The sequence below is a fragment of the Meriones unguiculatus genome, chromosome 17 (genome assembly GCF_030254825.1).
Source record: "Meriones unguiculatus strain TT.TT164.6M chromosome 17, Bangor_MerUng_6.1, whole genome shotgun sequence".
Lineage (NCBI taxonomy): Eukaryota > Metazoa > Chordata > Mammalia > Rodentia > Muridae > Meriones > Meriones unguiculatus.
Window position 1 is genome coordinate 38,989,950 of NC_083364.1, and position 26,855 is coordinate 39,016,804.

At 49.9% G+C, this 26,855-nt stretch overlaps 2 protein-coding genes across 3 annotated transcripts in view; one reads left to right on the forward strand and one right to left on the reverse strand.

The window, feature by feature from the left end:
* Positions 1-2,550: 2,550 nt before the first annotated feature.
* Sema5b (semaphorin 5B) overlaps positions 2,551-26,855 on the forward strand; it is a 119,935-nt gene continuing 95,630 nt past the window's right edge. Inside the window, exon 1 of one of the 2 annotated variants that reach the window (XM_060370320.1) lies at positions 2,551-2,912. The gene's annotated coding sequence lies outside the window, so the exon portion shown is untranslated. Of the gene's footprint in view, positions 2,913-3,417; positions 3,741-26,855 lie in introns of those variants that run through there. The other variant, XM_060370319.1, reaches the window with a different exon arrangement.
* Positions 3,476-4,261, reverse strand: LOC132648504 (proline-rich protein 2-like). The gene has a single exon (XM_060370108.1). The coding sequence runs from the start codon at positions 4,259-4,261 to the stop codon at positions 3,476-3,478; it is 786 nt and encodes a 261-aa protein (XP_060226091.1).

Genomic DNA, 26,855 nt, shown 5'->3' on the forward strand with positions numbered 1-26,855 from the left:
TCCCCCCCCCCCATCTCTGCTTGCCTGTGAGGATCTTCCTATGACCTCTCCACCTCCCATGGTGAGTGACACTTAAATTTATAGGGAGGAAGAAAGGAAGGAAGGAAGGAAGGAAGATCCCACAAGGTAGTTGAGGACAATGACAGAGCTGTCATTTAGTGACACTTCAGTTCCTCTGACCTGAGTGTGTTTTGGTTCACAAAGTGACAGTGACTTCTGAGATAGGAATTTGCTTTTTTTTTTTTTTTTTTTCTTTGTCATCCCACAGAGCAAGGAGCAGGCAATTCTGGGACCACGAAACAATTTGGATGTTATAAGTGATTGCTGCTTTTTTTGTTTTCAATTTTCTTTCTCCTATCAGTATATGGCCGGCTGTTGTTTGCCTTTTCCTGTAAGACAAGATTTGTGCTTGTGTTGAGGCTATGCACAGGCATTCAAACACACACACAAACACACACACACTAGCAAGCAGGCAGGCACACATAGTATGTGTCCTCCTGGGAGAGGCCGTCCTATATTGTTTTTCAGAGTGAGTTCCATCACCCAGGAGGGAGAGAAGGGAGAGCCTTGTCCACTCAGCTTTGCCACCCTTGAACTTGAAAATATGTACTTCTTAATCTCTTGGAACCGTAGCTCTAGACAACTCTGGGATGTCTCCATCAAGAGTGAACACTAAGAACTCCGGTCACCTACTGTATTCATTGCTCTTTGCCTTGTTTGTTTGGGATAATTCAGTATTAATTACTGTATTTACATTCGGCTTAATTAACAGTGTTCGGGTAGGTGGAGGATGGCTCCTACCAGATGCAATTATCGAAGAGGTTATTGCAAAGGTCTAAGAAAAGAGGCAGAGGCTGCTGCTGACGGAACCAGCGCTTTCCGTTCTGTTCCAAGGAAATAATTCTAAGATCCTTTCCAGGCTGGGTTTGCCAAACACCAAGGGATGCCTGGAGCAGGTGGTGAGGCAGGCTCATGAAGGAACTGTCCCTTCCTTAGTGTCCAGCCTCTGGAGCTCTCTAGTATGGAGAGCCCTTGAATAATCACTGGTAATCAACACAACACAGTAGGATGCAATTAGGATTAATTAGCTCAGTGTTGGGAGCAGGCTTGCTCCTCAGCCTGTGTCTCCCAGTTTCTCTCCTTATCGGCTCCTCCCAGAAGAGGACAGTTTCCTTTCCTGCCCTCCCCACCCCACAAGGGTGTCATCTCTTTTCTTCCTGTACCCCATCCCTAGCTCATTCTTAAGATGGAGAGGAAAAGCCAGGAAGGGATGTGGGATGATGGTGAGAAGAGAAGACAGGAAAACAGTCCAAATAATGGAAAGGGAGAAGGCGGGTGGGAAGATGTGTGAGGGATGGAGGCTTTGAAAGCTTTTCAAGAGAAAGTGGTGGCACACAGAACCATCCGGAAGGCGTTGTTTACTGCCCCAGCCAGACAAATGGCCTCTCCTCAATCCACGCGGTTTATGGAACGTCATCATGTTTTTGTTTTCATCAAAAGATATTTCTAGAGGTTGGAGAGATGGCTCAGAAGTTCAGGGCCCTCACTCTTCCTGCAGAGGACCCAAGCGTGGTTCCCACCACACATACCAGGTGGCTCACAGCTATCTCTAACTCCAGACCCAGGGGTTCCAACCACCTCTTGTCTCCATGAGCACCTGAATACACATGGCATACACACACAGACACACAAACATACACTCACACAGTCACACAAACATACACTCACACAGACACACAAACATACCCGTAAAATGGAAATAAATCTTAAGAAAAAAAAGAGAGATGTTTTATATTCCATGTACTTGTATCTTTCAAAACAATGCTCTAGAGACTGGGAGTGTGAGGAAGGGTTGGGGCAGCGGTTACAGCACGGAGGAGGTCCCGAGGTTCTGAAAAGTGGCTTCCAACTCTCCAGACCTCTTTGTCTTTGTGAGGTTCGGTCTGTGTCCCATGCGTGGTTTCTTGGGAGCTGACCTCTGTATTAGATGTGTCCCTGCCCAGACGAAGCTTTCTCACCCTCCCCTTCTTTGCGCCTCTCTTTGGGCCCAGAATAGGCTTTATCTGTGTGAGTTCCTCTCTATTCAGCACATTGAGCTTCAGCATTTCTGTTGCCCTAGAAAGTCTCTATCTCTGGGATCTGGCACCGCGTCCCTTTTCACAGCACCTTTCTTAGAGGACACCCTTTCAGTTCCACCACCCTGGGTTTGCTGCGAGAGAGTGCGTCCTCCTTTCTTCTACTTTATCGAGGGGTTTCCTTTGCCCAGCCGTGTGTGACGCGAAATGCTTTACCTGGAGTTCAGTTCTCCGGGGCAGTCCAGAAAGTCCACTAGTGTTTTTATTCCCCCAAATTATTATTTCGCGGTTCTCTCTGATTCTCTTTCTCTCAGAAGCACACTTCTCTTGTTTTGATTTTTCGGGTCCTTTGTCTTTCCCACTCACTTCCTTAGGTCACCTTATTTTCCAATTAAAGTACCCCTTTTGTTCAGCAGAGGGCTCCCTTTCCATCCGTGCTCGCAGCCCTGGGAGCTCGGATTTGAAGCTTGCTCTCCGCGACTTTTTCCTGCCGACTTCCAGCCACCCAGAAACACTAGATCACTTAAACTTGGAAACAATCCCGCCCCGCTTGGCGTGGCTGAGCTAAGGGTTTTCTCTGCTGCGGAGATTACTCCGCCCCTCCCGGATCGCGCAGCCCTTGGACACCCTCCCGGTGCTCCTGAGGCCAGCTCCTCTCCCCGGATCCCCTGCTGGTTCTTTCTTCAAGGTTCGGTAGGGTGCACGTCACCAACACCAGTTTCGAGCAGAGGAAACTGAGGCTCGGAGAGGCTCTCCCAAGGTCGTGTAGCTTGTGGGGGTAACTAGCAGCCCAGCATCGCCCTGTTACTGGAATTTATCACAGCTCTCCCCGGTTTGGTACGTGGTCCTTTCCTCGTTCAAATTTCAAATCCACAGGCATGAAAATGTTTCTTCCTAGCTGAAAGGACTGGGGCATCGGGGAGCCCTGTGCGTTTGTGTGCGTGTGTGTGTGTGTGTGTGTGTGTGTAGGAGAGTTTTCTCAGGCTCCAAGTTGGGGTTGGTTTGAGATGGGGGTGGCAGAACCTGGCAAAAGATGGCAAGGGCTCGGAGACCTGGGACAGAGGCAGCTTCTGTCCACCTGTCCCGGGTGGCACGGAAGCCAGGGGCCAGAGTCGTGCCAGTGGGCGGGTTGGAGATGCAGGGCGCCCCCTCGCGCTCTCCCGCGCTCCTCCGGGCTGGCGGGTGAAGCGCCAGCAGCCGCAGGTCCTCACCATCCAGCCCCCTCCTCTCTCTCTCTCTCTCTCTCTCTCTCTCTCTCTCTCTCTCTCTCTCTCTCTCTCTCCCTCCTCCCTCCCTCCTCTGGCTCCCAACTCCTCCCCCACCGCCTCCCCCCTCCCCTCCTGCTCCCTCGCTCTCCTCCTCCTCCTCCTGGCTCTCTCCGGCGCGCGCGGGGTCTGGAGCTAGTTGGAGCGCGGGGGTTGGTGCCGGAGCCCAGCTCCGCCGAGCCCGGCGGGTCCGCGGCGCAGCCAGCGGCTGTCGGAGCAGCCGGGAGCGCGGGGTCGGGGGCTGCGATCGGACACCGGGCTCCCAGCCGGCATCCTTCCCCCTTTCGGCCGCCCCATCCCTAGACGGGCCGCCGGCGCGCGGCTCGGTCGCCGTGGTCTCCGCACCCGCCCCGGAGCCCAGGGCCGCAGGGAAGCCGGCACCTGCGCGCGCGGCCGGGAGGTGAGTTGGGGAGCTCCCGGCGCCTCTGCCCTCGCCGGCTGGGGCTGCGGAGTGCTTGCAAACTTCAGCAACTCGGGTGGGTAGGGGGGTGGCAGTTCGGGGGCGCTGCTAAGTTGGAGGCAGGTCGGGGAGGCTGCAGGGGGGCGGGAGAGCGGGTCCCCGGGCTCCGGCGCTGTCCGGGGAGGGTTCGCCTCGGCTGGGACGTCTCCGGCGCCCGCTGCGATCCTGCCACCCGGCCGATCCGCCTGGTGGGATCCGCGCCACTGGGCTGAAGCCGCGGCTGAGCCCCGGAGCCCGGGCCTCAGAGGGGGGGACCGACGAGGCAGAGGCTGGGGGGTGGGGTGGAGGGGAGAACGGGACAGAGGCGCGGAGGCCGGGCCGAGATGGAGGCTCGGCAGAGGGCGGGCGGGTGAACCCGGAGGAGGGGGAGAGTGCGGGCGGCGGGGCGCGTGGGAACGCGTGGCCGGCCCGGAGTGTGAAAAATCTCCCGCGCAGGGACGTCCCCACGCCGCCGCCACCATCCCGGTCCTCCCCGGATTCTTCCCGGATCCCAGATCCTCCCCCCATCACCACCACCGTAGGTTACCCCAGCTTATCTGGGCATCTTCGGAGCCCAGACTCTGTCCTCTGAGGCCCTGGATGGAGCAGCCCCGGGGGGCCCCTCGCTCCCGCCTCGGCCACCGAAGAGGGTGCGGCGGCGGGAACCCGGGACTCGAGGGGCGATTTCCTGGTTTATTTTTCTCATGGTAATTTGTCTTTGTGATTGGGGCTACCCATTCACTTTCCGCTCACGTCGTGCGGGAGAGCCAGCGCGGAGGGAGGGAGTGGGGGGCGCCTGGGCACGGCGAGAGATGCGGACGGGGGGAAAAGGGGATCCGGGGACCCGAGGCGGGCGGGAGCGGAGACAGAAGTAGCAGCTGGACCCGCGGAGAAGAGGCGAGGGTGGAGAGGATTGGCCGGACGGTGTGGGCTCCGTCTCCTGCCTCAAACTTTAAAGAGCCAGGCGACCACCTGAAGCGCCGACCTCACCCCTCCTGGTCCCCTTACTCTGGCCTGGTTCTGAGTTGTCTCGCCCCGCTGCGCCAGACGTGAGTGGGCCCTGAGTTTTGGATCCGGAGTGGTGGCCTCGGGGACCTTGCCCTCGGGCCTGCGGTCCTCTCCGGGCTTTCGGTGGTGGCAGAGGAAGAGAGCCCGCAGAGCGCATCTGGGCAGCCCACCTTCGTCTTGCTCGACCAAGACTGGGGTATTGGAAGTTTGCCCACGTCTAGAACCTACAAGATCCTGCCTTCACTGGCCCCAGATCCGATCTGTTTTCTCCACCCTTTAGTAAATTCACCCTCCTCCCACCCTATCAGCCCTCCCATTGCCCACCCCCATCGCGCACGGACTTGGACCTCATTCTGTGGTGTTCTTTCTGTTCTACCTCCTTCCCCACCCTCGCTCACCCCTATCTTCTAGCGCATCCCTTTCCAGTCTTCCTTACTCTCCTTGCCTTTTTCTTTGGCATTTACAAGTGGCTTCTTGTCTTCCCGGAGCCCACGACCTTGAGAAAGGGACCTCACCAGTACTGGAGGGGGGTGTTGGGGCGGGGGAGCAGAGTAGGAGGCTTGGAAAGAAAACACGCTATCTCAAATCTAGCTTCTTCCTAGCGCAGGGGCAAGAAGGATTAAAATGAGAGTGAAGGGGGGAGGGGCTCATTTCTGAGCATGGCGAACCTTCTGACCTTCTGGGCTTTAGGGAGGACCATCCAGGAAGAAAGGCCACCTGAACTGTATCGAATCTGGAAAGGTATGTGTACCAGGTGTGTGTGTGTGTGTGTGTGTTTCCCTGTGTCTTTTCTGCTTATCACCAGCCGTCCCCACCACCAGTTTAGGAAGGCATGGCATCTCCTCTTCCATCTCTAGGTCCTCATCAATGTGTGCCACAAGCATTTCTAGAGCACCTAAGGTATGCAGCACTCAGGGCAGAATTCCTGCCCGGTGAGGCTCGGTGCACAGAGATGGAGTCAGGCTTCCTCCCTAGGACAAGCTCAGCTTGGTGACTCTGAGGCTACAGGACTGGGGTCCCTCCTCATCAGCTGCCTGTTTACAAGGAGGCTCCTGTAGGGTCAGGGCCTGACAGGGCGAGTTCCCTAATTACAACAGCCAGGCTAGAAAGGCAGAGAAACCTAGAAGCCGGCTGATTCCTCCCTCACATCGCGATTGGATGAATCCTGGCTCGGAAGCCCTTCCATCCATTGCTTCTTCTGCTTATATGCTTAGGCTTAAAGGTGTTTTAAATTTTATTCTACTTTATTTGCGTGCATGTTTTGCCTTCATGCACATATGTGTGCCATGTGTATGTGCCTGCTGGATCTCCTGGAACCAGGACTGTGGATAGCTGAGGACCATCGTGAGGGTGCTGGTATTTGAATCCAGGTTTTCTGCAAGAACAATGAGTTGCCTTAACCACTGAGCTGTCTCTCCAGCATACCCTGCCCTCCCCCCCCTTGAGACAAGATCTCACTCAGTAACCTAGGCTGACCTCAAACTCTTGGTGCTCCTCCTGCCTTGGCCTCCTGAGTGTTGGGATTACAAGTTATGAGTCACCGTGACTGGCTTCATGGGTCAGTTCTTACCAAGGTTCAAGATGGGAGTGGGCTTGGAGACTGTCGGTGTTGGGGGTATCACAAACTTAGACCCTACAGAAAGTAAGGCTGGCGATAATATGCTGATCGGGCAGGCAATTAGAATGTCAAAGGGCAATTGGGGGTTTAAAGTCAAACTATCTGAATGAGATGGTCCAAACAAATTAAACTTGCAACTTTTGAGTTACCTGAGTCACTATAGCTACAGGCTAAACAACAAAAACCAAAAACAAACCAAAGCAACAACAACAAAAAAGCCACAACAGGAGTCTAAGACATGAGCATATCTGCTCAGGAGAGGCAAGCATTTGATAATGTTTCTCTGTATCTTGGGGACCCACTGGAATATTCCTCAGCCCTGTGCTACCGTTAACACCTTGGATGGCAGCTTCCTCGAACCTTCAGGGCCTATTGACCATCTTCTGAGTGATGAGAACTCCTAGGTCAGGGGTTCTAAGCTCTGTGCATCCTTGACACAATGTCCAGCCCAGACCTGAGGCTAGACCTCAAGCCTCCTGTTCACCTCCCCAGTGGAATCTAGCAGATGTAAACCAATTTTATACATGTGTGGAAAAAAATATGACTTCCCCCCCCCAATATAGAAAAACCTTCAGAAGTTGGATGAGGGAAGACTGGACGTTCACATTAGTTCTTCGGGAGTCCCAAGGGACATCCAGACTTTAGAACCACACTTGAGCCCTGAGTGTGGTTCTAAAAGAGAGAAGGAAGTCTTTGGAAGAAGCAGGGAAGGGATGCTAGCCATTCACAGAAAGTCAAGGTAAGGGCCTAGAGAGGTGGCTCAGTGGTTAGGAACACTTGCTCCTCTTCCAGAGGATGAGGGTTCAATTCCCAGCACCTATATGGCAGCTCACAAGTGTCTGTTAGTCCAGCTCCAGGGGATCCAATACCCTCACACAGAGGTACATATAGGCAAAACCACCAATGCACATTAAGTAAGTAAATAAGTAAATCTTAAAAAAAAAAAAAAAGAAGGAAGGAAGGAAAGAAGGAAGGAAGGAAGGAAGGAAGGAAGGAAGGAAGGAAGTCAACCTAACAAGGCTGAAGGTTGCTGTGTGGAGTGTGTGGTATTGGGTCTAGCTGGCCAGAACACTGACCGAAACACTCCTATCCTTAGTGTCAGTTGCCCTTCTGTATCCCATTGGGGCTCAAACAGATACGACAGTGAGCCAACTCTTTGCTTTCACTGAGGTCTGAGGTAATAGAATGGACATAGAAGATGAAGGATCAAAGTTCCCGGTCAGAAGTGCAGATCACCTTGTCATACCCCCTCAAGGATCCCAGGGCTAAATTCTAAAACTTGCCACACGTAAGCCAGCAGCCAGGTGTGTCTCATGATCCTCAAATGTTGACTTTGCTATTGCCTGGGTACAGGGTAGATGAGACCAACAGAGACAATACATTTGTGTGTTCCTTAATTACTGACCACCTACTCTTTGCCAGGCACCGTGCTAGGAGCTGTAGACACAACAGTAATTTTGTCTTTGGTCGCCCTTGTGGGTGTGAACCAGCAGCTCCAGGAGAATGAGCTTACCAACATCGCCTCTGTGCCTGTGATAGGATTTACTGTGTCTGGGTTTTCTCCCTGTACATTTGTCTAGGTGACCTGACATCTAATGTCAACTTGTCCAGAGGATTTGTTTCAGAGTCCAGAGTTTCACTGAGGAGACCAGGATTCCACTTCCTCAGCTGATACCACAGTCCCCTCCAGTGACCTCAGGCTTTTTTATCTGTCAAGTGCTGCTAAACTCCCTTCTACCTGTGGTATAGACAAAGGCAAAGCCAAGCATCTGGAGATGATAGCTGTTGGAAGGGAATATTGGCTAGCAATTTAGACTTCAGGGTTTGAATGCTAGTGGTCCCAGTGACATCCTCTGTCTTAGCCAGTCATCTGCTCTGTGCCCCCATTTCTCTATGGCATGTGGGGTGTGTCTGTGCATGACAGGGTCTTCTATGGAGGAGTTTTCTTTGAACCCCTACCTTTGTATTTGAGTTCAGTCATCAGTAGGATGGTCTTACATTTCTGGCAATGCTTACTTAACTAATTTGGTTTTAAATGTATGACAAAGTCTCAAAATGAGTATCTTGGTGAACACAGTTTCACTGAATTGACCCAACAGAGCTGTGCTTTGCTTATATGGGCAACACCTAGAAATTTAGAGGCATAAGGCCACTCTCTCTGAACTCTTCTCTCCGAAGCTTTGGTTTGATGACATCTGCCTAGCTGAGGATCTCTGTCATTTCCACATCTGACAGATTTCCTCCAAGGGTTCCCTCTGAGAAAACCTTCCTTCAACCGGCTTCCGTGTTAGAAACTGGCAGCTAGAGAAGTTCCAACTGAAAGCAGAGTTCTGAAAGAAAACGGAGGGAAGGAAACTGTGTGTTCTGCGGCTCTGCCATGCCCCTTCCCTTCCACTTTGGTGTTTTTGCCTTTCTGAGCTGAGAGATAGAAGCCAGACCTTGCAGAGCGCACACTTTAATCTTGGCAGGAGCAGGGGGCTTACTGACAAGAAATTATTAGAGTTGGTGACTTGAAAGTGGGGGGGAAAAGATGATAATTTTCTGTCCACTTAGCTGCTGGGCATCCTGGAGAAAGGAGGGGGAACTGTGGGCCAGCAACAGCTTGGGAGCATTTGACCTTGATCGTGAGTCCTGACGGTTGGCCCATAGCTTGCTCTCCACTGTCTGGCTTGAGACCCGAGGATGAGCATTCTACCTGGCCTTCCCAGAGTGCATGTGCTGAGTCTCGCTGTGAAGCCGCCTCATTGATCTGTCTTTAATAAGGACGACTTAATCAGACTCCCACCTACAACTCCCACCTAGAATTTGAAGCCTTGTCGATAGGATCAGAATATCTTTGCATTTGAACCAGCAACCTCTCTGGCTTGGCTAGCATCTTTTGTGGTGGGAAAAGTAGGTTCTTGGAAGATAGCTGGTAACCATCTGTTCTACCCATCCCCAGAGGATCAAAGGAGAAGAGATAGGTTTCAAGTAGTGAGGAAGCTGAGTTAGCAGTGAGGGAGCTCTCTGACTCGTCTGTAAAATGATCAGATTCTTCACCTAGAAAAAGGAGGGTGAGCCCCAAGCCCGTCTTTGACCCTCAAGTCACCAGACTTGCAGTTTCTTCTTGACCTCGCAGGGGTTGTGCGTTGACTCTTACTGCGGCTTCTCCGTGGGGGAATGTTTAGCTTTAGGCCAGTTTTCCAACGCTGCTGTTAGTAACCCATCTGCCTGCCAGTCTCTGTATTCTCAAAAAGCAAGCACGTCCTCCTTATAACCTCAACCTAAGCCAAAGTGAGTGTGCTGTCGAGGCGTGTGTGTGTGTGTGTGTGTGTGTGTGTGTGTGTGTGTGTTTGTGCATGATATGAACATAGGTGTAGTACATTGCACAGCTATGCACTCTGGTTTGACCTCTAGATTATTTGTAGGTTCTTCCTCCCCTAGAGCTGACATGGGGCTGCCAAGGGGACAACTTCAAGGAAACTGCTTGTGGGGTGGCAGCTGAGGCCCGGTTCTCCTCGACAGCCAGCTGGTCTGCTTGAGCCAGGGCCTCCTACTTACTGTTGTGGAGACTCTCCTGAGGGCCCTCTAGGGTCCCAGCTACAAGGAGAACAAAAGAGGCACAGTTGGCTCTCAATTATTCAGGGATGGCTGGATCCTGTGTGCAAAGCACGCAACCAGAGGCCTCTTCCTCTTCCTTTGGTGTCTTCAGTAACCCTATATGTGAAGTGAGAAGCCTGAGAGATCTTATCATTTAATACCAACTCTTGTTTCTAGCGGCCTGACCCTCTCTTTTTCCAAGGCACCTCGAGGAAACAAGGAGCCTCCAAGAGGCCTCGTTCACCTAAAATGGACTGCTTTCAGGACCACACATTACTCCGTTGACTGGCCGGAGTATTATTTCTGTCCCAAAGCAGGGCAGAAGAGGAAAACACCACCAGGCCCTATTTCCATGGACCAAGTTCCTATGGCTGTCCCAAAATCCTGGCATCTTCTCTTCCTTCCTTTGTAAAGCTCGTAGTTTGTTTACGGAGTCAGTCGGCACATTGGGTCTCATCAGGAAGCTGTAAGTACACTGTGGCCTTGAGCAAAAGCCTCCAGACAGGCCAAGACCTGATGAACACCTCTGATAATGTCCCCCAAGGCTGAGGGTAATGTTCTTGCATAAGGCAGGTACCTTGGGTTGTAGCTCTATAGAGGGTTGGTGTGCTGAGTCCAGGGGAGAGAAGGCAGCATACCACCGCATACTGAGAGCAGGGTTTGGTCCAGGCCAGTGCTGAGTTCACTGGCTCCTCTAAGAATCACCTGGAAAGCTTAACATGTGTGTGTGTGTGTATACACACACACACACATATGCACATATACATGAGAGGTTCTAAGAAGATGGCTCAGTGGGCGAAAATGCTTATGTTACAAGACTGACAACCTGAGCCCAATCCCCAGAATCCATATAAAACTCCAGTGGCTGTGATGTGTTATCTTTAATCCCTTCACTCTTACTGGAAAATGGGAGGTGGAGACAAAAGAATCATCTGGAAGCTCAGGGCCAGCTGGCTTGGAGTTTGCTAGGCAGTGGCAGACACTGAGAAGCAGCTGCTGGAAGTTGCCTTCTGACCCTCACGTGCAATACCATAGCGTGTAAAGTGAAATAAAATAACATGAACTATACGACGGCATGGTTGCACATGCCTTTAATCCTGACCCTAAGGAGGCAGAAGCAGGTGGGTCTCCGAGTTCAAGGGCAGCCTGCCATCTGTGTACATAACTGATTACAGACTGGCCAAGGCTACGTGATAAGACCCTGTCTCAAAAAACAGAACAACAACAACAACAAACCCTAAATAGTATCTATGCATTTGATCATGTATACGAATATGATAATTGCACATGACTATCCTATCCTAGACCTCAGTTAATTTAGAATTCCTAAAGGTAGAGCCTGGACACTGTTTGTGTGTGTGTGTGTGTGTGTGTGTGTGTGTATGTGTCCCATATGCAGCCCTGGTTGGGAGCCACTGACCTAAATCTTTCCTGGATTCCACCTGGCCTCCTGCCAGCAGCATGCAGTACCTCTCAGCTGTCTTCCAAATGGTCCGCTCCTTTTTCACCAGCACCAGCTCCTGGCATTCAGGTCTCAGCCACTGCTTATGTTCCTGTATTCTGAATTTAATGACTTTTTATTACAAACTGATGATGGGAGCTCTTCCTAATATAATTTTTTGGCCATTTTTTTCTTAAAAAGCGTTTATAAAAATAATACATCTTTTCAACACTTTAGGATATTTCCTTCCAGAGAGATATATACTCAATTGTGGTCCTATGTCTGGTCTATTTTGCATCCAGATCTTTTCGCTTAACAACATATTGTGATAATTCTCTCATGTCTTAAGTGTTTTTCTAAAATGGACCTCTTAATGGATGCCTGTATTTCATCACACAGATGCACCATAATTTATTTGGCAAATGCTCAGTGGTTGGACATTTAGACTGTAAGCCATTTTTCACCATTATAAATAATGCTGCAGTGAACATCCTTAGACATAAATTTTTCTACTATTGATGATTATTTCCTCAGAAAAGATTTCTGAAGTGGAATATTTGTGCTTCTTTTTTAACATGGTCCATTAAGATCATTTCTGACTGATTTCCTAAAACAGTAATAAGTTCTTGAATTCAGGGCTCAAAAAGCAAACTTTTTCAGTGAATTCTGAGGCTGCAGGATTGCTGCTTTGCCCTCCCTGATGTGGGATCAACATCCCTTGACCACCAGACTCTCCTAGGCTCACCTACAGATCAATTTCATATTATGCTGCCTTGGTTTTTAGATAAACACTCAGTGTCTTCTACCTCTGACCTTTTACCTTCTCAGTCCTTTGCTCTTCCACCTTTGACCCTCAAACTCTTTGCTCTCAGAGCCCTGAAGTGCTTATTCTGTGATAACCACTATTATTTGTAGAGTTGTTCCTAAGTACCTGGTACTGTGCTTAACGTTTTAAACGCATTGTCCTTTTCCATGCTCACATGCCTTATGTACAGATATTATTTTTTATCTCCATTTTCCACATGAGAAAATTGAAACCTTGGAAGATAAAACAATTTGCCCAAGGTTACACAGCCAATAAGCTGGGATTTAAACCCAGACTCTTCATGCTTAATGACTGCCTATATATTTCCTTGGTCTCTTTAGTAACTGTTGGCTTGTGATATCAACAGCCAATGTTCCACCAGCATCCTGTGGTCTATATTGTGCCTTTACCCTAGCAGAAGAGGGGAAGCTGCTCAGACATGACTGTCAGGAGAGTAGATGGGTTAGGCATTATTCTTTTCTTTGTTCACTTATATGTTCATGAGACATGTTTATCACAGGCTGACCTTGAACTTCTGAGCCTCTCCCCTCTGCCTCCCAAGTGCTAGGATTGCTGGTGTATAGCCCTACCTTTTCCTGCTTACTTCCTCGATTGTGTCCTTCTCGCCTTCCCCAAGTCATCTGAGATACGGGAAACACTCCTTACCTCCACACCAACCAGTTGCCAAGATCCCAGCATGCCTTGCTGCAGAGCAGGTCCAAGTATGACACATCTCTGTTATAGCTTCCCCAGCAAATTGGGAGAAGTGGGCTGCCACTTCTCTCAGGATGGATTATAGAGCTGTCAGGGAGACATGCTCTGGTATTTTGGAGGGTAGGAAGCCTGATATTGTTGGAAGTCAAAATTGCTTCAAGTACAAGATTGGGTATATTTTTGCATTCTTACATCGATAACATGTCCTTGCTGAGAAGCCTGAGAATTGGTACTCAAGTCTGTCCCTTCTAATTGCATTCTGACTCTGACCAAGAGCTGGGTGGGAATGTGACACAATACTCAAATGAAAGAGAACATGTCGGCTGGTGTTTACAATATCCGAAGAAAGAAATGACATGTCGAGAGACCTCTCTTAGGTTGTCGGATGTCTGGTTTGAGGAATAATGAATGATCTTATGATTGGGGATTCCAAAGGGAAACCACTTTGTGGCAAGTGAGCTTCCAGAAAAACGAAGCTTCCCATTTTTATCCATGATTTGGATAAGACTAGAGTAATTGCGCTTATCAAATTTGTTGATGACAAGGCCATAATGGGCAGCTTCTATAAAAGACAGAATAAGGATTCAAAAATGATCTCAACAGGCTGGAATGCTGGGTTTAAACTAACAGAATGAAATTTAACAGGGGCAGATGGAAAGTCGCATTTAGATCACAGAAATTAATTACTGATTCTCTTGAGGGGGCTGGGAGAGAAGGCAGGCTTGATTTGTCTGAGAGCCTGAGAAACGGATCTGAGGGGTTTGGGGCTGCACTGACTTTATAGGGACCCCACAAGGTGATGGGCTCACTTGAAATGACACCACCTCAAATGGTACCCAGACATGCAAGACCCAGTGTGTGTTCTCCCTGATTACCTGGGCTCATTTCTGGACATGGATTCTCAAGGAGACCACAACTAACTCAATGGTGGTCAGTGTAAGGCGTCTGGAATGAGAAGGGGATTGGAACCCTCAGAGAAAGGAGCTACTGTGTTCAGAGAAGAGGAAATGCCTGCAGTTACGGTCATGGCGGCTGACTCCAAAAGCAATCGGTGTCCTCTAGAAGAGAATACAAAACTCTTCGACATGGGGGAAGCAGAGGACTCTAGAATGGATAGTCCCAGAGGTAGGGAATTTCAAAAGGCGCCAGATGGATTAAGTGAAGTAACTGTCTATTCAATCTGCTGCCTGGGGAACTCCTGTCCTGGGGATAGATAGATGATGGAGCAGCCCCAGGCTGGCGTGCTTGGTTCCCTTCTGTTACTGGACCACAGTGGTTCTCTAGGTGAGATCCCTGGTCAGCAGCAGTAGCTGCACCAACCTGAGCTTGTCAGGACCCGTCCAGCGTTTGAGTGTCACGTGACACCTACCCTACCAGCGGTTTCTGGCACCTAGCTCATTAAGTTTCCAGGACATTGTGCTTCTTGATGGACTTGGAGGCACTGCTTTGGATTATGCCCCATGGTTCCTTCTGTTGCTGGTTGCTTTCCCTTTCTGGGCCCCTCCCCTTGTCACACCCTGTATTGTATGATTAAGGAATATGGGTTTAATGGAAGACGACAGGAAGTAGTCATCTGCCCACTTCTGTAACACCTGAGATCATCATCTTATAAAGGTAAAAAAAAAAAAAAAAAGTCTGTCTTGGCTCACTGTTTCTGAGGTTTCAGCCCATGATTGTTTGGACCATTGCTTTTGAGCCTACAGCAAGGCATTGGTAGTCATGTAAGTCAAAACAATTCATCTCACAGCTAGTCACAAGTAAGGAAAGAAAAAGAGGCCAGGGTTCCACAGTCCCTTACATGGACACACTCATAATGACCCAAAGATCCAAGCTCCATCTTCTAAAGGTTCAATCACTTGTCAGTGTTATGCCGGTGAACAAGAATTTCCTGCCCGGGTAGAAAGGACCGCTGTCCACAAGATGCCCAAGGCCACAAAGTTCTTACCACAAAGAAGATTTCTTTGTCCTAGAGGGGCAGGGGGCGGGGCATAAGAGACAAAGACAGGACAATGAGGGATAAGGGAAAAGAAACAAGGGAGGAGAGGGAGGGACATTTGCTCCGGACAGGCGAAAAACTGCCTTTGGATAGAGAGGAGACAGATGTGCCCCATAGGGAAATGGTGGTTTATAAATGGGAAAATGGGACCCTCCTACCCCTGTGTTAAGATGAGTTGGTTTGTTTTGATTGGACCTGTTCATTAGGTGAGCCCAAATGCGGCTTTTGATTGCTGGACTTGTCAGCACTTTGATAGCTGGACCTTGGTGGTCGGCCACAGGAAGAAGACGCGGCCAAGGGAACAGGCCTTAGGGGCTAGATTTAGAAATGTAATCTAACAGCTTAGCAAGGTAGAGGAAATGGGGAAGGACAGGCCTGCTGGAGCCGTGTTTGCCATGCTCGGCATGTTAAGAGTCCTTCGTGGGTCTCTTGGGGATGTTGTGGATGTGTGAACTCTCTCTCCGGCGCATGTGGATGATCACCGTTAGAATCAAATCATGCTGGGAGGTTCCCCCTACCGGCATCATAATTTCCTGTCCCTATAAATGATCCTGGAGGCCTGCAAAGAGAAGCCGGCATAGGCTACCCTCACAGCCCATACTAGTGTGGGGCTCCCTCAAGTTGGATTAGCTAACTTTTTTTACTTTGAGGTGCTAGGCCTTAACGTTAGGCGAGTGCTCTCTATTCTTAGCCTTTCAATTGACTCTAAAGCACCAGCTCGAAACCCAGAATGGAGAGAGCCAGGGCTGCCTTCATTCTTGCCGTTTCCCTCCTGAGACCTCCTGGGGACATGAGCAGTCTCCTCCTTCTAGTCTCACCAGATCTCATCTGAGTCGTGACTTGTTGCCCTTAGTACCCAGTTTAATCTGCTAGTGACAACCAGGGAAAGTCTTGAGGGCAAAGCATCTCGTGGCGGCCTCTAAGTTTAAATAGGAGAGGAGCCTCCATTGGTGGCAAGCCAGGCAGGAACGTGAATGGCCCCTTCTTGGAGTGATCAAAGGTGTGACTACTTCAGAGATAGAAATAGAAATAGTATATGATTTATTTATTTGTTGGTTTGTTTGTTTGTTTGCTATAATGCCTAACAGTCCCTGAATCTGTTTGTTTCCCTGTGAGCGGTATGCTGTCTTCCTGTGATTGCGCCTCTGATGTGTTTCTTTATATGTGGGTCCAGGCCTCTGAGGTTCCTCCATCTTCATAGCCCTGCAGGGGCATGGGGCAGGGCTGACCGTCGAGGTACCGCACCCTCCATTAAGGTTGCTTCAGTATAGACCTGGCTATTTGGGGCAGCCACACAGCGCAGCTGGCTTTTGATTGGCCTTACAGTCAACCATCAAACACTCTTCCGGGTCCCTTTACCGTAAGCCGTTTCCGCTCCATCTTTTTACTTTTGTCTTTGTGCTTTAGAAGCTTGCTAGGCCTGCACAGCAAAGCTGGGTGGTCCAGCTGGGTGGACCAAACAGCAGACACAAGCTGTCTCACAGGCTGAGAAGCTGGAAGTCCTATTCTATGGTCAGGGCTGGTTCTCTCTGAAGGATATGATGGAGGATTTTGCTGGTATTAACTGGCAGCCTTGGGTGTTTCTTCACTCGCAGAAGATTTAATCTATTTCTGCCTCCGTCTTCACTTGTGTGCATCTGTCTCCAGACTTTTCCTTCTTTATGAGGGCGCCATTCGTATTGGGAGTCTTTCTCCAGTATGACTCCATATAATTCAATCTAGGTCCTATTCTGAGATATTGGGGGGGGGGTAAAGATGTCAGTACTTTATGATTTTTGTGGGGGGACATGATTCACCCGATGAGTGTGCTTCTTAGTGTCCTGGGTGGAACTTTTTCATTTTTTTCCCCTTAAATCGTTTTCTTCATTTGCATTGCATCTACCTCTCCAGCTGACTGCGATCTTGCAGGCCCTGTTTCTGGGCCTGTCGTTGCTCCTGGCTTGCCGGGCTTCCTGTGTGTTGATCCAAGGGATTGATAAGACGACCAAAGTAGGTTGGAGCCCTGGAGCGGGCCTCCTCTTTCCTTTCCAGGCCGGCTGGGAGGCACTCCGAGGCCTCGATCCTACCGCAGTGATGCGTGGTGCTAACTTCCCCTCCTTCCAGCTCCCCTGTCTGGCTGGGAGCATCCTTTCATGACGAGCTCAGATATTCCGCCCCAGAGCAGCGCTGTGAGTTAAAACCCCCTTTCCCTCGTCTGCAGCACGATGACCCCGTCAGTGGAAGAGACGAAGCTCTGCCTGACAGGACTTCATTAAGCACGCGAGCTGTCTGCCTGGGATCTCGGCGTCCCCATCCGAGTGCCCACCACCCTCCATTATCAGCCTCCGCGGGGACTGGCGCGCTGGCTTCCTAACTCTGTGGTTTGCAGAGACGACCTCAGACCCTTCTGGAAACGAGGGCGGCAGTGGTCTGTCAGAGCCCCCTCATCCACCGCGGGCTTTGCCAAGATCCTGTCAGGACTCCCGTAGGACCCCCACAGCTGTTTGGAACCTCATTTGCACGTTCCCCGTTTTCCGGGCCAAGCGCCTCTGCCTGCATTCAGAGCAGCCCAGGCCCTGGCACTCCTGCCAGCCTCTGCGTGGCCCTCCTGGGCCCGGACTGCTCTCTTATTCTCCTTCCTGAAGAATCTCATGTCCTCACCGATAAGATGGAGCAAAGGATGCCTCCGGACGTGACAGAGAAGCCGCTGCGTCTGCCGCCACCATCCTAGTTCCTCTTAGCTTTTGTGACTTCCCTTCCATCGTCTTCTTGCTCCCTGGTTTTGTGAGGGTTGAGCCCCTACGGAAAGCTGGGTTGGGTCAGGGAGGAGTGTTAATGGTGAAGGCCTCACGCTCTGCTGAGGAAACCAGAGTAGAAGCCTCTTGGAGTGGCAGAATGGGCCAGCAGCTGTGCAAACCTGGGTTTGGATCCCCACTCAGCCATTTACTTCTAGGGTGACAGAGGCTGTGTTATTTCTCTTCCCGAAGACTCAGTTTCTTCACCTGCAAGACGGCCATGATATTTGGCTTCAAGATGGCTGTGGGGTTGAATGAAGTACGTTCCTTTTTGTAAAGCAGGCCACTGGCAGGAGGGCCTAGTGTGTGGGTCTCAGTTTGCTGAATAAACCAGTGTCTCTGCAGAGCGCACAGGGAGCTGTAGTCTGACATGGCCAGGGAGGGGAGGCCCAGTCAAGTGGAGTCTAGGGTGAGGGGCTGGGTGCCATGACTGCCTTGAGACCACTGGGACAGAGAAGTGTGATTCTTAGAAAGGTCAGGAAAACCGAGCAGCTCCCAGAAGGGGCAGAGAACGTGAGGATTTCCTAGTTTTCTGTGAGCTTGTTCTGAATGAAGCATGTCTCTTAAAGCTGTGTGTATTTTAGCTCATAAAAATCCTAAGGGTAGATAGGATTTTATTACCCCATCTTATAGATGGGGCTACTGAGACACGCTGAGCTGGGGAGATGTGTAGTTATCCGTGAAGGAATGCTGGGCTTTCAAGCTGTGTGCCTTGGCTGCCTCCAGCTCTCTCTTCCTTCTGTTTTGATTGATGCGCCTTTCTGCCTCCTCTCCCTCTCATTTGTCATGTTGCCTGCCACCTTGGTTCCACCTACAGGATTTTGTGTTGAAACAAATCCTCAGACTATCTCCTCTTTGGAGATGGGCTCACAGCTCTGCTCCTCTTTCAGTACAAGGGCCCCTACAGGGCCTCACTCTGATTTTGTCCCTTCCCCCACTTTTCACTATGCTTGGGAGGAGGATTTGAGGCCACTCCAGCTATTCTGGTGTGGATTATAATGGAATATAAGAGGAAAGGAACTCTTTAGCTTTGGGATGGAGGGTAGAGAGGGAAGAGGAGGGAGGCGGTCCATGTTGGCTCAGAGACTCCTAGGATGAGAGGGGAGGCAGTAAAATGGTGCTGCTACTAATTAACCCATGGCTTTAATTACACTTCACTGCCCTGTCCTGCTGTGAAAGAGGATTACTCAGAGATTGTCGCACTGGGTGAAATGTCTGGAACCTTTCCACCTCAGAAACTTTTCCTTGAGAGGACAGGCCTGGGTCTGAGGAGGGACAAGAACAGGGAAGGCATACTGGAAACTTGCCCCTAACCCAGTCATCTGTGGCAAAGACCTTCCTGATGGTGGCTGAAGCTCTCTGGTGGTGGCTTGGTGCAGTGGCCACTTCCAAGGGTTTTAATTCAAGGAAAATGGGGCAGGAGAGACACAGAGAGAGGAGGGAGAGGAGGTAGCCTTATGGTGAGCAAATGCCTCAAGCTGAAGGGGCTAATTCTGGTGAGACCTGCATTATATTCCTAAACAAAAGCTACCTTGTGTGAGAATCTACTGGGAGCTAATATCAACTCTTTATAAGTAAAGGCTAGAGACAGACAGACAGACAGACAGAGACAGAGAGACAGACAGACAGGGAGAGACAGAGACACAGAGAGAAAGACAGAGAGAGTTCAGTTTACACTGAAGGAAAAGAACTCAGAGAAGTTAAGGGGCGGGCACTCAGTCAGAAGCTTGTCTTGTATGTGTGAGGACCTAAGTCCCATTGCCAGCACCCCATAAAAGTGCCAGGTGTGGTGGTGTGCACATGAAATCCCACGCTGGATGGCTGGAGATAGGAAGATTCCTATCTTGATGGACTTGATGATGAGCCAACCTAACCATGTGTGAGCTCAAGGTCAGTGAGAAATCCTGTCTCAAAGAGGGTAGACACTTTGTTCAGGGATGACACTCAGGGTCTTCATATGCATGCACACCTACACATGAATGTATACATCCATGGGTGTGCACACATGCACACGTACACTTAAGAAGATTAGCTACCATCCCATGACCATATACAAAAGAAAGTAGGTTTGAGGCCAGGCCACAGTGAGCCTAAGCTAGTCTTTTCTTTCTCTGGTGCTGGGCTTCTTAGGGGAAGAGGAGGCAGCCTGTCATCTCCTGGAGAGTGAGGTTAGAATGAGCCACTGAACAGAGCACTGCTCTTGTGTTGGAGGAAAAGCTGAGACCCTCTTCACACAGAGGGGAGAGGCTCAGGCATTGAAGGGATACAGCATTTTTCAGTGAGGAGATGTCACTGGGGATCAGAACCACTCTGCCCTTTAAACCGTAGGAAATGCTTTCTCAGCCATCACAGACCCAGGTCCTTTTCTCTCCCGGGTCCTCTACAGTGAACCAGCATGAGTATAGGATTGCTTGTGTGTGATGGGAATGTGAGCTAGGGAGACTGTTTTGCATGCTTTATACACCAGGTATTCTGTCCTGTAACCACAAGCTCCCTAATCTTCAGGGGTCCATGCCACAGGAGCTCTCACAGCTTACAGATGGGGAGACTGAGGCCCAGTAGTTAAGCAGCTGGGCCCAGATTCTAAGCTGTCTCCCTAGATCCCTCCTGCATCCCCTCACTGACAGGTGAGGATGAGGAGGCGGCTTTCCATCACACGAGAGAGCTTTCTAATACCCACCTTTTTATTTGTGTTCAAGATTGACCTTTGAGTCCATTCATTTCACAAGAGGCTCCAGGGACAGGTTGATTCATGGACCAGCCCTTTGTGGGTGGTGCCATCCCTAAGCCGGTGGTCCTGGTTCTATAAGAAAGCAAGCTGAGCAAGCCATGATGAGCAAGCCAATGAGCAGCACCCCTCTGCAGCAGCTCCTACATCCCTGTTGGCATGATGTTACTGGTCACTGTATAAAGATTATCCTTGTATTATTCAAATACTGATTTCTCTACCCCCATATCTGGTTGCAATCTGGACATGCCATTGTAATACTTATTCTAAGAATCTCCTGTCTCAGGTTCATGTAAACATTGCTCACCATTTATTCTCTGATTTTTCAATAAAGCTGATTGGCCAATAACTGATCAGAAGAGAGAATAGGGCTGGACTTTTGTTTTCAGCAAGGAAAGAGGTAAAGGGCTGTGAGGAGAGGTCCAGGAGAAAAGATGAAAACAAAACAAAACAAAACAAAACAAAAAACAGCTGGAGCAGAGAGAGTCATAAAATGCAAGTATCTCAGGGATTCTGGCTAGAAGGGAGCTAGGTTAGGTTAGCTTAGAGGATTAATATAGACCAATATGCTCAGTTATTGTGCATAGAAACTTGTTGAATAAAACTAAAGACTGTCTTGTTTATCTAGGGGCTAACTGGGTTAGAGGAAAACTGCCAACCTTACATTTCATGCATTACTGCCCTGTTTGAATTCCTTTCCCGACCTTCCTCAATGATGGGCTATGATGTGGAAGTGTAAGCCACATAAACCCTTTCCTCTCCAGGTTGTTTTGGTCACAGAGTTTCATCACAGTGATAATAATCCTAAGACAGCTGATGAGGAGATTTAGAGTGGTTCTTCTAAGAGGATGTGAAGGTGGGTGAGGGTTAGGTTTTAGACTGCTGGGTGGCTTGTGTGTATGCGTGCACCATTCTCTGAGGCACCAGCTAAACTGATTCTCTTTTGGGGGGGATTGTGTTCTGTTAGGACTTCAGTCAGCTGGTTTAGGATGGAGAGATAGCTCAATGGTTAAAAGCACTGGCTGCTCTTCCAAAGGACCAGGGTTCAATTCCCAGCACCCATGTAGCAGCTCAAAACTGTTTATGGCTCCAGGTCCAGAGGATCTGACACCTTCACACAAACCTGCATGCATTCAAAACACCAACACATATAAAACAAAAGTAAATTTAAAAATTCCAGCTGGCTTTAAATTCAAACCCTTTGAAGTGATCATAGTGTGGCTGGAAATGTGTTTCGGGAACCTGATGGCTCCCAGGACTCAGTCATACCTCATGTAGGCTGAGGAGCTGCCGAGTGGAGGCACACTGGCCTTGATCATGGGCATGCCAATTGTGACTTTGGCTTCAGGGTCAAGTCAGTCTTTCTAGTGGAGTGACAATGGACACTGATGGAAGCCAGTGTGAGGAGGCCCCTGGCATTCTCAGGATTTGCTGAGACAGCCCATCTTATTCTGGTATTTACATCTCAGAATAAGATGTGAAAAACCAGGGTCTCCAGCCTCGGCCAGGTGTGTTGCGGAAGGGAGCTGAGGTGTGAAGAAATGGGCACATTTCTATACCAGGTCACTGCAGCCTCTGACACCCATGGGTGTGAAGAAGCCCCAGAGCAGACGCCACCTCCCAGGATCGTGGTTGGCTGCTCTCAGCCAGCAGAGTGCTCTGCAGATTGTCATTTCTCCCAGAAACCTCTAGGCCTTCCCTTCTCCAAGTCCCCTCCACACACTTCTTGCCGTTTCATTAGCCAGATTGTTGGAGGAAGGTTCAACCGTGTTTTCAAATGCCTTGAAATCTGGTCACCACCCCGCTCAAACATTCCATCTCAATTCCGTATCATTGTAACTCAACTTTCAAACAAAAACCAAGCAAAGAAAATTTATTTTGTTGTTGTTTAAGAAAATATTTGGGGGATTCTGGATGGGAGGTAGCCTGGGATAGGGCTGGGAGGTAAGTTTAGAGGGTTAGTACCTGCCCTGCTCCAGGTGAAATAAGGCTATTGTAAAATCTGTCAGGTGTCTGTGTTTTTTATTTATTGTGATAGCAGGCTAGATATACCGCCGTAATGATTATAAGGCTAATAACAAACATTACTAGCCCAACACCCATTCTTTTCAGCAGCACCAGGTACTGTCTTGAGCATCCGCATGTGCCAGGACCGCTGGGCTCTGGGTGGGTGTGTTGAATGCACCTCTAGCCTCAATGCCCCTTCGCCCAGCCCACGGCTAGGCCAAGAGCGCCCAGTTACTGTGTGCTGAGTTGTTAGCGCTAAGGCCATAACACACCCAATTCTCTCGACCCCTGAACCCTCTAAATGCAGAGGTGAGGCTTGTGGTGCAAGGTTTAGGGGAGACCTTTTGCTGTGCACACTTACGCACAATGTCTGTGGGACTCGCAAGAAAGTTTGTAACTGGAGTTAGGGAAGCTGCAATACACACACACACACACACACACACACACATCCCTTCCTCAGCCACAATCTTCTCTCCAGCACACCGCTTAAGAGGGAGGTGAGGAAGTGGAGAGGAAAGTAGCAGAGTCTCTCTAACCCCACTCCCCAGGGAGTGGAGCAGTGAGTGTGTGCACACTTGATAGGGGTCTGGTAAAAAACGCCCTTTCATCTCCAGCTGAGCCACTGAGCCTTGATTTCCTGCCAGCAGCTCTACCCTCAAAGCAATGGCCCCGCCATGGACCCACTAGCTCAGGTCTTACGCAGCCTGATTGAAAAATGGGTGGCATTGATGGAGCAGGTTGGCCTGGGAAGCTCTGGTCCCCTCCCCAAACCCATCCCCAACCCCACCCCCAGTAGCCAGAGCCACATCAAAGGCACACCTGCAGAGGCCCTAAGGTGCTGTCCCAAGGACGGTCCTCCAACTTCTGCAGAAGCCTGAGTTCCCACCCGGGAACATGAAGCTAAGGCCCAGAGGACCACTACTACATCCTGCCTCTTGAATGACCGCCATGCTCTCCTCTCACCAGACCCAGCTGGCGCTTCTCCACAAGCCTCCCTCTTGCCCAACTGGCTCATGCGATATGTCTGCCATGTTTTCCAAGGTGTGGTGTGCACCACTGCATTTAATAGAACCACTCAGAGTCCACACTGCTGGTTACCACCTCTCTAAACCCTTTCCTGGCACGGGGTGGAGGTTGGTGCCTCACTCCTGAGGGACTCTAGTTCAAGTCCTAGCTTGAAAAGGAAAGGCAGGAAAACCCGGTCCTTCCTTGTCTTCATGGACTCCCCAGCTTTGTGTTTCCCCCTTTGCTGTGGTTCCAGGCAAGGCACATACAGCGGTCCTTTTGTGGGGTACAGTCAAACACCTCCTGTGAGCCCACAGGAACCAGCTGCTCCCCCGGTGCTGGGGAGGGGAATGTTGACAAGAAGCCCTGCCCCATGCTTGTTCTCTGAGCGGGGAAGACAGAACTAACAGTGAATTCAGGAAATCATATGAGGAGCTCCATAAATCTTGTCGGTGTGTGAGAAGTTGATAAACATACGATAAGATGTCTCGGTTTGACCATTAGGCTGAAAGCAGAGAAGGAAATTCGAACTCTCATCTAACCCTCACTCTGCTTCTACCCTTGTTGGCCCTCTGTTTCCTCTGTTTTCCCACCGTGTTTGCTCCCCCCATCATCTTGTGTTCGTTAGGGTTTCCTTGCTGTGAAGAGACAGCATGACAAAGGCGACTCTTGTAACGGAAAACATTTAATTGCGGCTGGCCTACGGTTTCAGAGGTCCAGTCCATTATCATTACGGTGGGAAGCATGACACTGCACAGGCAGATGCTGTGAGTCGTTGACAGGGGACTGGATTTGTTTCACACTGGGCATAGCTTGAGCATTCAAGACCTCAAAGCGCGGCCTCCACAGTGACGCACTTCCTCTAACAAGGCCACACCTCGTCCCAAAAGGCCACCCCCTAATGTTGCCACTCCCTGTGGCCAAGCATTCATATAGGTAAGTCTATGGGGGCCATACCTGTTCAAACCACCACACAGCTTGTTTAAAGGTTTTTAAATGACAGCTGTGACCTTGCTGTGTGTATGTATGTGTGTGCACGTGTGCCAAAGCCCGGGAGTAGAGATAAGACAGCCTGCAGGGGTCATTCCTCCTCTTACCACCACGTGGATCCCAGGGTTTGAACTCAGTCGGTGAGGCTTGGTGGCAAGCACCTCCATCTCTCCACCCCCCTCCCTGGCATATTTTAAGACAAGTTTCAGATAGCATGAAGTTTTGTCTTTAGATACTTCAATGTGCATCTCACCCTATAAGGATAAATTCCGCTCAGTTATACAAAAGGGACAAAGCTGGAAGGGGGTTGCTTCATTCTGCCGTAGAGAGCAGGCTTGTCTCACCATGTATCATGAGCCCCTGGAGGGTAAGGACAGGCGTTGAGAAAGTGAGGCAAAGGGATGACTGTGTGTCTAGCAACGCTTCTAGATCCAACCAAGGCTTATTTAGTTTGAGAAGAATCCTCTTTTGATACTCAGTTTGTCACTGATTAGGACCAGACCTTCTGAAGCGAGATGTTAGCTTATAGATTGGTAAGCTCAAAGCATACAACAAATGTGTGTTTCCCCTAATAGAGTCACAGGTGATTTCTATGCCAAATAAAAGATAACACACATCACGCTTTTACTGCCCTGAAGCGCGTTGGCCAGATCTGTCTCTGCTTCTAACTTATTTCTGTATTGTCCAGACAAACCATTGTCCTTCAAATCATGTTTTGAATCAGCTTTACCCTTTTTCATCAATGAGTTGGATAATTGTACTCATGGGAGCATTTCACACTTTACTCGTCAGAGAGGCTTGTACATGGCCCGTCTTTCCTTTGCCAGCTGCTTACCTGGATTGCGTCAGTGGACTAGATTTGTACTGAAATTGCTGTCTGTGAGGGAGGAGTCCACCTTTGGATGGAGAAGTGTTTAGCAGATGCTACTCGCTTGATCTAGAGTGGAGGTCATCCAAAGAGATGTCCTGGCTCCTCTGCCACATGGCGTCTCATCATAGTGAGGGAAGACTGGGGTTTGGCAGGGAAGTTCCGGGATCTATACAGGGAGCCTTTGACCTTCCTCTGCTCCTGGGAGCAGGGTGCCAAGAGTAAAGGATGGGAAGGAAGGGGGCGAGAGTAAGATGAATGTGTGTGTGTGTGCACACTTGCTCACTTGCTCGATCGGGAGTGTATGTTAGAGAGCAGGAGAGACGTGCCTAAGAGGGGCACACTGGCTTGCCAATTTGTCCCATGCTCAGAGGGCCGGGGCGACATTGTGGGAGTGTTCTTTTATGTCTAAAAATTAGCAGCCTCTCCTTCCTCACGCTCCTCTGGGTGGGAAGTTCTCTTTTGTAGCTTATTCCAATTATTCCATTATAGTTCAGGCCCTGGGATGCAGTGAGGGGCGGGGAATATCTGGAAATGCAGCTGCGGCTGTCGGCTGTGGGAGGGCTTGTTTCTGGCTCTGAGCAGCTGCCCTTTTCATCCAGAGAGGCAGCGTTTCTGCGAGGAGAGTCATGGGGGAGGGGTGGGGTCTTACATGGAATTGAGCTGACTGTGGTTGGGGCTTCCCTAGGTTTCCAGGCCCTGGGTGCTCAACAAAGAGGCCACACAACTTCCCTTTGCTTAAAGATATATCATTGTGATTCCAGCCTTGTCAATCTTTCAGGAACCGGTAGGTTAAAGTAGGTTACCCTAAGCAGAGCATCCCTGGTTTCAATCTGAGCCTCAGTGGTACAGCAGCAGTCATGCCAAGCAAACACCTTGGCAAGCTGTTAAAGGGAAATGCTCCTGTTGCCTAAAGGTTGACCATGTCCAATATTCTTTTCAAAATGGCATGGGATGGCTTTAATGACATCCTTTCCACAGCTAGGGTGACCTCTGGAAGTTACCGCTGACTCAGTCAGTAAGGTGTTTGCTGCACAACCGTGAAGATCTGATTCCCAACACCTCCAGAAAGAGGTGGGTGTAATAACATGCCTGTAATCACAGCACTAGGGAGGTAGAGGCAGGAGGATTGCTGGTGCTTGCTGGCCAGCTGGTCTAGCTGATTAGTGAGCTCTGGATTCAGTGAGAGACCCTGTCTTATAAAACAAAGTGGAAGGGCTGGAGAGATGGCTCAGCAGTTAAAAGCACTTTCTGCTCTTGCTGAGGACCTGAGCTTGGTTCCCAGCATCCATACCACAAAGCTCACAACTGCCTCTAACTCCAGCCACAGGGATCCATTGCTCTCTTCCAGTCTCCATGGTTACTGCATCCTCATGCACATACATACATACATAGGCACACACACACATAAATAATAAGTCTTTTAAAGGAAAAAGAAGGTAGAGAGTAACAGAGGAGGATAACTGAATTGATCTTTGCCTCCCCCACAAACACAAATACACATACAAAAAAACAAACAGCACACACACACACCACACACATA